The sequence below is a fragment of the Mirounga angustirostris genome, unplaced genomic scaffold, assembly GCF_029215605.1.
Source record: "Mirounga angustirostris isolate CCGP_5_RB_7025 unplaced genomic scaffold, mMirAng1.0.hap1 SCAF_13, whole genome shotgun sequence".
NCBI classification, from domain to species: Eukaryota; Metazoa; Chordata; class Mammalia; order Carnivora; family Phocidae; genus Mirounga; species Mirounga angustirostris.
Genome location: NW_026991721.1, coordinates 57,646,328 through 57,658,373, shown reverse-complemented (window position 1 = coordinate 57,658,373; position 12,046 = coordinate 57,646,328). Strand labels below are relative to the sequence as shown.

Below are 12,046 nucleotides of genomic sequence, written 5' to 3'. Positions count from 1 at the left end.
TTTTAAGTAACTGTCTCACATAATTGTGGAACTAGCAAATCTGAAGTTGGCAGAGCAGGCTAGCATGCTGGAGACCCAGAGAAGAAGTGATATTGTAGCTCAAGTCCAAAGGCAGTCTGAAGGCAGAAGTCCTTCTTTTCTTAGGGGACCTCAATTTTTCTTAAGGCCTTCAATTTGATTGGATGAGGAAACTCACATTATGGAGGGTAATCTGATTTACTCAAAGTCTACAGACTTAAATGTTAATTTCATCTAAAAAAAATATCTTCACAGCAGTACCTAGGCTAGTGTTTGACAAAATACCTGTGTACCATGGCCTAGCCAGCTGGCACATAAAATTAACCATCACAGATGCCTAGGCTCAGAGCAAGCCTAGTCACATGTGGAAAAAGTGCCCTAGCACAGAGCCAATCTGCACCAACAGAGAGCTCCTGAACTCAAGGAAATCTGTCAAAACATAAACTGAATATGCACTAAAGGTACAGAGACTTCAGTGATCATATGCACTAGGGAATAGTCTCTGCAAAAGCAGTTTGGAAAAGTCTCAAACAGAATATTTCAACAATAACCAAAAAATCACAGGCATTACAAAGAAACAGGGAAACATAGCTCATTCAAAGGAAGAAGAAAAATTGATAGAAAACATCCCTGAGGAAGCCCAGCCATCAGACTTACTATACAAAGATATTAAAACAACTGTCTTAAATATGCTTAAAGAGCTAAAGGAAAACATGGACAAATAAGTAAAGGAAATCAGAAAAGCAATGTATTAAAATCAGAATATCAACAAAGACATAGAGATTGGTCAAGGGAAACAAATTTTAGAGCTGGAAAGAATAACTGAGATAAAAAATTCATTAAAGGGGCTCAACAGATGTGAGCGTGAAGAAAAACCAATGACCATGATGATAGCACAGCTGAAATTATTGAGTCTAAGGAACAAAAAAAGAATTAAGAAAAGTGAATGAACTCTAAGGGACCTGTGGGACACAAGCAGTGGACCAAAAGATGCATTATGGAGTCCCAGAAGGAAAAGAAAGAAATGGGCAAAAAGATTATCTGAAGAAATAATGGCTGAAAACTTCCCAAATTTAATGAAAGATGTCAATCTACTGATCCAAGCAGCTCAACAAACATCAAGGAGGATAAACTCAGAGATCCACACCAAGATACATTAAAATCAAACTGTCAAAAGCCAAGAGGATGGCTATTATCAAAAATACAAAAAACTAGCAATTGTTGGCAAGGATGTGGAGTAACTGGAACTCTCGTGCACTACTGGTAGGAATGTAAAATGGTGCAACTCCAATAAAAAAGTTTGGCAGTGGGCGCCTGGGTGGCTCAGATGGTTGAGCGACTGCCTTCGGCTCAGGTCATGATCCCAGGGTCCCGGGATCGAGTCCTGCATCGGGCTCCCTGCTCGGCGGGGAGTCTGCTTCTCCCTCTGACCCTCCTCCCTCTCATGCTCTCTGTCTCTCATTCTCTCTGTCTCAAATAAATAAATAAAATCTTAAAAAAAAAAAAAAAAAAAAAAAAAAGAACTACTTCTTGGGCGCCTGGGTGGCTCAGATGGTTAAGCGTCTGCCTTCAGCTCAGGTCATGATCCCAGGGTCCTGGGATCGAGTCCCGCATCGGGCTCTCTGCTCCTCGGGAGCCTGCTTCTCCCTCTGCCTCTCTCTCTCTGTCTCTCATGAATAAATAAATAAAATCTTAAAAAAAAAAAAAGTTTGGCAGTTCCTCAAAAAGTTAAACAAAGAATTATGATATATTCCCACAATTCCACTTCTAGGTATACACTCCCCAAAACGGAAAACAGTAATTCAAACAGATACTTGTGCATCAATGTTCACAGCAGCATTATTCACAATAGCCAACAGGTGAGAATAACCCCAATGTCTGTTAACATATGAATGGATAGACAAAATGTGATATATACTACAATGGAATGTTACTCAGCTTTTAAGAGGAATTAAATTCTGCTATATGCTACATGGATGAACCTTGAAAACACGTTAAGTGAAGTAAGCCAGACACAAAAGGTCACATATTGTAGTATTCCATTTATATGAGGTACCTAGAATAAATAACTTCAAAGACAGAAAGTAGAACAGAGATTACCAGGGATTGAGAGAAGGGAATGAGGAGTTATTGTTTTAGAGTTTCTGTGTGGGATGATAAAAAATGTCTGGAAATAGGTAGTGGTGATGGTTGTATATTGTATATGTACTTCATGCCACTAAATTATATGCTTTAAAGTGGGTAAAATGGTAATATTTATGTTATGTATATTTTACCACAATAAAAAGAGGAAATAGGCATATGTTAAAATCAGAATTCTGCACAGCATCTAGGTAATTTTTCTTAAAATTTCTTCCCTGAACTCTCAAAGTTCAGAAAATGTTTTTTTCAAATTTAACCTCTGTATGAAAATAAATGACAAATTTGGTCTCACACAGTCACTTAGAAACATTTATTTCAGAATGACCTATAGGACCTTATCCAGATAAAGGTCCTGTCAGCACTTCTCACAGGTTGACTCAGTTTTGTTTCTATGGACCCCCACCAGTCAAAGCAGCAAAATGAAGTTTCCTTATGAAAACTGAGGTCACCAGAAAAGGGTGCCAGGTGGGCAATGAAACCCTATTCAATCACTCCCTATTTGCAAGGTGACTTCTTTTGCACTCCTAAAACTTCTACTTTGATTCCCAAGATATCAATTTAAAAAATTAATACTTTCACACTATATAGAAACAGTACTTTAAATTGACTGATCTTTTTGCTGCATTAAGGTCCAGCAAAGCCTTAGCACTTCAAGCAAACCTACTACACCTATCTATGCTCAAGAAGTAGTTTGGCTGTGAGGAAGTGCTGGTCTCTTCTAAGCCTTTCCTCAGGACCCACACATCAGACATTCCTCTCTATTCTCCAGAGAGCACACCATGGCTGCTGTGTTCCTCTCCTTCTCTTCTTCTTTTGTTGCCTTCTCCTTATCTTTCAGCTTCTCTTTATTTAGAGTGAACTGGATTGGATTTGCTGCTGGTCGTGTCCTTAAGTAATACATCCCAGTCTTCAAACCCTACAAAGGAAGCAAATACAACTACTAGAAATTGTAAGAATACTAGGCATTCGAGACCAATGTTTAAAATACATTTCCATAAACCAAGTCAGACTGTTTTCTATACCTGAAACTCCAACTGCTCTAGGAAGCCTTTTCAAAAATGCTTAAAGAGGTAGAGTCAGACAGTATACTGTGTTCCTTTTGCCACTAAAAAAGCTTACCTCTTTGGAAATGTCAAATATTTTTGTTCTTTAGTCTTTTCTTGTTTTGATGTGTATAACTTACAAGTTTGCCTAAAACATGTCTGTCTTATAACTATTTATAGAGCTAGATTGTGTCTCTGTAAAGAACAGATGGTGACTACTTCAAGTATAAGGATCATCTTCTATTCAGTATCCCCAGTCTTGGCACACAGTATGTGGTCAATAAATGCCTCTTAAAAAAAAAAAAAAAAAAAATTGTAAATCTATATAAATACCCAGAAGATTGCCAGGTAATAAGGATAGAATCCAGAATCACAGGACTTTACAGTTGGCAATGAGAAGCTAAGTAACTGGCTTTTATACTGTATATCGTTAAAGTGGGGAAACAAAGGATGTTTTTGAATAGTGGGTTGACGCATGTAGAAGTTTCATTCTAGAAACAGCAGCAGTGCACAAGACAGCCTAGAGCAGATACTAGAAGCAGGGAGATCAGTTAAGAAGTTTAAGAATAATGGCAGTGGAACAGGAAGAAAGATATTCAAGAAACAGTACAAAGGAACAACCACCACAACTTGGTGAGTGTTTGTATGGAGAATAAGGGGAGAGTTGTAGGTAACTCCAAGGTTTCATACCTAAGAATGAAATAATCCTAAAAGAAACAAGAAAATCCGAAGTGAGAGCTTGATCTGGTACAAAAACCATGATTTGGTTTTAACATATTGAAGTGAAAGAACTGCTAGGTGGCAATATTTAATAGGTAGCTAGAATATAAAACTGTTCTAATTCCAAAATATCCCAACTTCCTTGATTTCCTCCACCAACCTGCTTCCAGCCGTAGAAATGCATACTGGTGAGTTTGCCATAGTTAGGCTCAGCAATGTGGATGTTCAAAGATTGGCTTTGATCAATGAAAGCACCTCTTTCAGCTGCCATCTTAAGAACGGTTTTCTGTGAAATTTCCCACACAGTCTTATAAAGTTGCTTCAGGTCATCAGGAATTTCTGGTATGCTCTGAAGAAGAAAAAACAAATGTTTATTGCAGTCTGGCTGAAGAAATCAGGACAATTAACGTAATTAATGACACAAGGGTCTGGCCTTAGTTCTACTTCCTGCCAGGTCTGACCGTATCAGCATCATACAATATGATCCCTATCAAGTTTCCTAAGACGCTCACCTCTGGTTTAGAATGTTCAACGAAACTCCATTTAATTAACAAAATATCTGGCTAGTGGTAATGATTTTAAGATCCATTTTTATTTGGATTATAGCCAAAATATTCATTGTTCTAAAGGTACTTATAATAATTTATTAAGCAGCAAAAAATGACCCTTGAATTTTACAGAATACACAAGTAATACACAACTCATAGACAGACAATCAAGGGAAGCAATGAAACAAACCCCTTTTGGAGTCAATAGAAATAATGTTTTCTTAGGTCTAGGGTTAATTTGCATCAAAACATACAAACTAGCTAATGCTACCATTTCTGCCAGCAAATATAGAAATGTTACAGAAATCCTTATCTGTGTTGGCAGGGAGACAAATGTTTAGACAGAGGCCTCCACCTACAAAAATAAACACTTCTTGATTCTTGGCTGCAAATATTTTATTGTTAAACACTATCTGTCGCTCTGTTTTTTTGACTTTTGAGTCCTCAGTCTCCACCACATTTTTTAAATAAGTTTGACTCTAATTTCACACTTTATATCAGTGGTCCCCAAACTTTAATGCATTTTGGAATTTTAAATACCTAGGGAGTATTTAAAAAAATACTAATGCCTGGCTCCCATTTCCAGACATTCTAATTTTTTTTTTAATTTTTTTATTCTTATGTTAATCCCCTTACATTACAACATTAGTTTTAGATGAAGTGTTCCATGATTCATTGTTTGTGCACAACACCCAGTGCTCCATGCAGAATGTGCCCTCCTAAATACCCACCACCAGGCTAACCCATCCTCCCACCCCCCTCCCCTCTAGAACCCTGTCTGTTTTTCAGAGTCCATCGTCCAGACATTCTAATTTAACTGTTATGGGGTACAACCTAAGCTTCACAATTTTAAAAGCTCCCCAACTGGTTCTAATGTACAGAAAAGTCAGAAACTACTGCTTCATATTATTGCACAAACAAGAGGGTAAAGCCTAGCTATGTGAAAATGTATATAATACTAGCACAACAATGCAGAGGTTAACATAAGCCCATATGACCACAGTGAATAACCTTTCTCTCCACTGCATGGGGTAAGTGAGAAGGTACCAATGTCCAACTTAGCTTCTAAAGAGCACACTTGATTTTTCATTCTGTACCTGGATAGAACCATTGCATGCAATAATCTGATTTTTCATCTCTTCATTCCACAAGCCCCGCTCAGTAAGATCCTTCAGTAAGTGAGGATTTACAATCTGAATAGAAAAGCAAAAAAGATGTCAAGGAATAAGTAAGAATGACAGAGCCTAAAAAGGATCACAGGCCTGGAGCTTAAAATAAATAAGATCACTGAAGAAGTATTTAACATTAAATTAGTTGGTAAATTCTATATTTTATAAGACTGAGAGGCCCATCCTACCAAACAAAAGTTATATTCCTTTAAATTCTTGATCTGTGATTCAAGAAACAGGATATTTACAAAAATAAAAAGAACTAGCATTGCCTAAGATGGGTAAATCTATGTGGATTACTTCTTTTTTTCCCCCCTAAGTAAGGATACAATAAATACTTAAGAAGAAAAATTAGAAATATATCTACTCCAAACCTTACAGAAATTTATTTCAGGTAATCTGGAAATTCACAAATAAAATCTTTTAAATCAGTGGTTCTCGGGGCGCCTGGGTGGCTCAGTCGTTAAGCGTCTGCCTTCGGCTCAGGTCATGATCCCAGAGTCCTGGGATCAAGCCCTGCATCAGGCTCCCTGCTCCACGGGAAGCCTGCTTCTCCCTCTCCCACTCCCCCTGCTTGTGTTCCCTCTCTGGCTGTCTTTCTCTCTGTCAAATAAATAAAACCTTAAAAAAAAATTTTAAAAAAAATTAGTGGTTCTCAACCCTAGCTGCACATTAGAATTACCTGGGAACTTTAAAAAAACACTGGTGCTACCCACCAGAAATTCTAATTTGTAAACCAGATTGAGAACTATTGTCATGGTTCCATATACTTCTTGCTTCTATATACATCTTGAGTTTCACTGTATACATCTTGAGTATCATCAACTTAAGCATCTGAGGTCATAGTATACATCATTATGATTATAGAATGGTTAAATATCTTGTGAACTCTAATATCAACAAGCTACTTTCGTACCTGACCCTCAATCATTCATTCATTTTTTTTTTTTTTTAAGATTTTATTTATTTACTTGACAGAGAGAAGGCACACAGAGAGGGAACACAAGCAGGGGGAGTGGGAGAGGGAGAAGATGGCTTCCCACGGAGCAGGGAGCCCGATGTGGGGCTCGATCCCAGGACCCTGAGATCATGACCCGAGCCGAAGGCAGACGCTTAACGACTGAGCCATCCAGGCGCCCCTCAATCATTCATTCTTTTAACAGATATTTGTTAGGGGCGCCTGGGTGGCTCAGTCGTTGGGCGTCTGCCTTCGGCTCAGGTCATGATCCCAGGATCCTGGGATCGGGTCCCGCATCGGGCTCCCTGCTCGGCGGGAGGTGGGCTCTCCCTCTCCCATTCCCCCTGCTTGTGTTCCTGCTCTCGCTATCTCTCTCTCTGTCAAATAAATAAATAAAATCTTAAAAAAAAAAAAAAAAAACAGATATTTGTTAAATGTCTATTATTAAATAACTTAGAATAATATTGGAGATAAAGTGGACTCACTTTATCAAAGCTTTGCCCCCATACTAAGCAAAAGGGACATACTAAATATGAGTTGGCAGTTACTCCCAACAACAGGCTTTTGCAAGATCTCCTGTAGGTCTAGTTGTGATCTTCTCACCTGAAATTCTCCTGACAAGACTCTGCGAGTATAGATGTTGCTGGTATAAGGTTCAATGGACTCATTATTTCCCAGAATCTGAGCAGTTGAAGCAGTAGGCATCGGGGCAATAAGTAAACTGTTTCTTATACCATACCTAAAGAAAAGGAGATTATTAGGTGCTGGTACTAAAAACTACAATCTGCCAGGAAGGCAGCTACTTCAAGTCACTGCAGTAAATGCAGATGCTATGAGTGACGTCATACATGCATTAGACTCACATAATGACTTTTGAATTTAACCCCTATAGAGATGCAACTCACAGTATGAATGGTATAGCTTGCCCCTCTCCTAAATGCCTGACTCCTAAACAAAATTAGCACAATTTTACTGCTGGCGATTCTTATCATGCCATGACTTATTAGCACGTGACACACTAGCTTGCCCAAGGAAATAACAGAATGGCTGTTGAAGAGTCCCCACCTGTATCAGGGTACATTCATTCAACCCACATTCTTTTCTATGTGCTCTATGATTACTGTGCTAAGCCCTTTCAGGAAACATAATGATGTGAAAGTGGTCAGAATCTGACATCTATCACCAAAATTCTCCATAGGGAAAAATTATGCTCAAAGTATATTCCTGACTTCCTCTATCACCTCTTCAATCATTAAGTTCCTAGAGGAAGCTTAACATCTTTTGACTCTATTCACTGCCAAAGAGAGTGCTTTAAGGAAGAATATACTATCTGAACACTGAGAAATCTTCAAACTGCCCTTAGCTCATCCTTCAAAGCTCAGCCTAAGAGATGACCACTCTAGAACATTTTTCCCGACCAGGCAGAAAATATTAAATACAAAAGCCAAATATAAGTATTTCTTCTGCAAACATTTTCTATGACCTGTACCTTTATGTATACTTTACTTGTGCTACATGTCTCACCTTACTTAGTAAGTCTTAAGTTTCTCAAACACCAAGAGTTTGGTCTTTCCTATATTGTATACCTCTGGATTTATACAGTACTTAGCTTAAAGCTTCATATCCTAATGGAATCTGTACAACCAGGATCTTAATCTCACTTTGTCACTCTCTAGTTTTGAGGTATCAAGAAAACCACCAATCAACTTCATGTCTTACTTCCTCAGCAAAGTGGACAGTGATTTCCTGTCCAAAGATAGGAAAACATTTTGAAAAGTCATATATATATAATATATATATATATATAAAAGACACACCAAACTATGGAATTGTCTGTAATCATTAAAAACATTAGGTAGGTCTGCATGTACTAAGAGAAAGATGTCCAGGGCGCCTGGGTGGCTCAGTTGGTTAAGCGACTGCCTTCGGCTCAGGTCATGACCCTGGAGTCCCGGGATTGAGTCCCATATCGGGCTCCTTGCTCAGCAGGGGGTCTGCTTCTCCCTCTGACCCTCCCCCCTCTCATGTGCTTGCTCTCTCTCATTCTCTCTCAAATAAATAAATAAAATCTTTAAAAACAAAAAAAAAAGAGAAAGATGTCCAAAATAAATCTTAGAATATGTCAAGTTTGATCATATTTTTATAACAAAACTGTGTGCATCTGCAAATGTACTGAAAAAGGTCTAGAATAATACACACCATTAACAATGGTTATCTCTGGTAAAAGGAATAAGTTGGTTTGTATTTGTTTTGTGGAACAAGTGGTTGGAAGAAGAGGTATAAAGAAGGGCTTTCACCTTCCATTTTGTTTCTGTATTTGAACTTTGCTATTCATGTATTAATTTTGAAATTTTAAAAAGTTGTGTATAGAAAAATATCCATGGTATTTTGAGGAAGAAAAAAACAAAAAATAAAATACATGTCCATTTTTGTAAAAGTTGAATTTGCATATAAATGTACCCAAACAGATTTTTAGGAGGTGGTATTGGGATAATTTCATTTTACTCCCTTTCACACATATGTTTTCCAAAATTTTCTAACATGTATTATTAAGTAATAAAACAATTTTAAGGCAAATAGATATTTTTTAAAGAGTATTTTAAAGTTACTGCTTCCTTCTGTAAACATTAAACACTCTGCATATGCATTAATCCAGAGATGACAGGCTCATGAAGAAAGTGAAAACAATTTGTTTTATTATTCATTAAGCAAAACATGCTACCCGCCCTTAAATCTTTTATGTTTATTAGCTTGAAAGGCCTTAAAAACCTCAAGTTTTACATTTTTCTTTGACAGTTTAACGTATTACCCTCCAAAAGCTCTTCTAAATTCCTAGCTTACTCCTATGACAACCAATTCAGCAAAAGCCATTTAGGTGCCCAAGGGAGTTAAGCAATAAATAAAAGTGAAAAACTTTTAAAAAGCAAGCACACTTGGAAATATGAAGTTTAATGAGAAAAAGAATTGCTTAATCCAGGTAGTTAAGCCCCTAAAATAAGATCAACTAATAATACCTACCATTTATTAAAATGCTTTCATTGCACCAAGCAATTTGTAGGTTACTATTCATATATTATCTTACAAAGTATTTTTACAAAAATAGTTTTGTAGATAGGTCATTTTAGCCCCACTTAAAAGAGAAAAAATGAGTTTCAGAAGTTAAAATAACACACCTAACTTCTGAAAGCCAGAATGAGAACCTAAACCCTCCTTACTTCAAAACTACCTTACATCTCTTTGCTTACTTCGCAATCTTCTCCTTGAGAAGTTTCCAGTCCCACAGGTCTGTGGGAGTAACATTCCACATATCATACTGAAGGATCTAGGGAATAAACAATGCAAACTTATGACAAATCACTCTATAACAATTTAAAACAATGACAAAAACCAAATGACTAACTGCCATTCCCCACAACCCAACAAATGTCTTCTAGTAGAACTGTGTGAGGAATCCAAGGTCCAGAGATTTCCTTGGACAAACTTTCATGCAGTCATATTGATCAAAAGCAGGCTAAGAAACCTGGCTTATCTCTTCCCCATGTCCCTGATGTGAGCCCTCAGAGGATTCGTATCATATCTACAAACCAGGAAATCCTAACATTCATAAGTATGTGGCTGAGATGCATTCTCTTTTTGTACAGTAAAAATGTTACTCCAATTTCATCTTTCTTAATTGCCTTGATCTATTTACTTAGCTATTAAACACCTATTTTCAAACCACTGGATATCAGATTTCCTAAATATCAGCAGGAACATCAGGACTAAAAATAACATAACATTTTATTTTATACAGAAGAGACTCATACTACCAATAATAAAGGCAGTGTAGAAAGCAGAATTCTAAGACAGTTCCCAGGTTCTCACCCCCTGGTGCACAGGCCATGTATAATGTCCTCCTCCTGAGTGTGGACAAGACCTGGGAATATGATGGATGTTACTTACATAATTATGGCAAAGATGAAAAGTTTCTGCAGATGTAATTAAGGTTACAAATCAGTTAACTTTGAGTTAAACAAAAGAGAGGATATCCTGAGTGTACCTGACTTATCAGATGAAAACCCTCAAAAGAGCAACTGGACTGGGGCCTTCTTGAAATGACTCTCCCTCCTACTGGCTTTGAAGAAGTACAATGTCATGAGTTCTACAGGTACAAACAAATGAATTCCGCCAAAAACCAGGTGAGCTTGGAAGAGGACTCTGAGCCTCAGAGGAGACCGCAGCCTCTATCAACACCCTGACTGGGGCACCTGGGTGGGTCAGTCGTTAAGCGTCTGCCTTCGGCTCAGGTCATGATCCCGGGGTCCTGGGATCGAGCCCCACATCGGGCTCCCTGCTCCGCGGGAAGCCTGCTTCTCCCTCTCCCACTCCCCCTGCTTGTGTTCCCTCTCTCGCTGTGTCTCTCTCTCTCAAATAAATAAACAAAATCTTAAAAAAAAAACAAAAACACACCCTGACTATAACCTTGTGAGACCCAAAGAAAACAATGTAGCTGAGGCAAGCCTGGACCCCTGACTCAAGGAAATGGAGATAATGTATGTTGTTTTTATCTACTAAATCTAGCAAAAGAAAACTAATACAGATAGAATTCTTCTTAAGTCGCTTTTACCAATGACTAGTTCCATACAAAACATTAAAATAAAGGGGCATCTGGCTGGCTCAGTCAGTGGAACATGAGACTCTTGATCTTAAGGTTATAAATTCAAATCCTTTGTTGGGTGTAGAGATTGCTCAAAAATAAAATCTTGGGGTGCCTGGGGCTCAGCTGGTTAACTGTCTGCCTTCAGCTCAGGTTGTGATCCTGGGGTCCTGGGATCAAGCGCCACGTGGGGCTCCCTGCTCAGCGAGGAGTCTGCTTCTCCTGCTCCCTCTGCCCCTCCCCCCAGCTTGTTCTCTCTCTCTCTCTCTCAAATAAATAAAAAATCTAAAAAATAAAATAAAATCTTAAAAAAAAAACACATTAAAACAGAGTATAGTTTCCTATGGCTGGTATAACAAATTACCACAAATTTGGTGGCTTAAAATAAAAATCTGTGCTCACTTCGGCAGCACATATACTAAAATTGAAATGATACAGAGAAGATTAGCCTGGCCCCCGTGCAAGGATGACACGGAAATTCATGAAGCGTTCCATATTTAAAAAAAAAATTTTATTCTCGTAGTTCTGGAAGCCAGAAGCCCAAAATGAACATGTTGGGAGGACTCTGCTCCCTTCAAAGGCTCTGGAGGAGATTCTGTTCTTTGCCTCTTCCAGCTTCTAGTGGCTATCAGCATTCTTGGGTTGTGGATGCATTACTCTGACTTCTGCCTCCTCCTCTTCTCTGTCTCTTGTAAGAACTATTGTCACTGGATTTAGGGCCCACCTGGGTAATCCAGGATAATTTCAAAATCCTTATTTGAAATGCTCATTTCAAAATCCTTAATTACATCTGCAAAGACCCTTTTGAAATC

General features: G+C 38.1%; 1 protein-coding gene and 1 non-coding gene across 2 annotated transcripts in view; one reads left to right on the top strand and one right to left on the bottom strand.

The window, feature by feature from the left end:
- Positions 1-2,455: 2,455 nt before the first annotated feature.
- Positions 2,456-12,046, bottom strand: part of RRM1 (ribonucleotide reductase catalytic subunit M1) — a 34,055-nt gene continuing 24,464 nt past the window's right edge. Inside the window, exons 15-19 of the mRNA XM_064577018.1 lie at positions 9,844-9,920; positions 7,202-7,337; positions 5,569-5,664; positions 4,084-4,272; positions 2,456-3,076 (exon numbers count right to left, since the gene is read on the bottom strand). Of these exons, the coding sequence (XP_064433088.1) occupies positions 2,891-3,076; positions 4,084-4,272; positions 5,569-5,664; positions 7,202-7,337; positions 9,844-9,920 (684 nt within the window). The 3' untranslated portion in view covers positions 2,456-2,890. The remainder of the gene's footprint in view (positions 3,077-4,083; positions 4,273-5,568; positions 5,665-7,201; positions 7,338-9,843; positions 9,921-12,046) is intronic.
- Positions 11,629-11,735, top strand: LOC123858050 (U6 spliceosomal RNA). Its single transcript, XR_006794018.1, has one exon. It is a non-coding gene; the product is annotated as a U6 spliceosomal RNA (small nuclear RNA).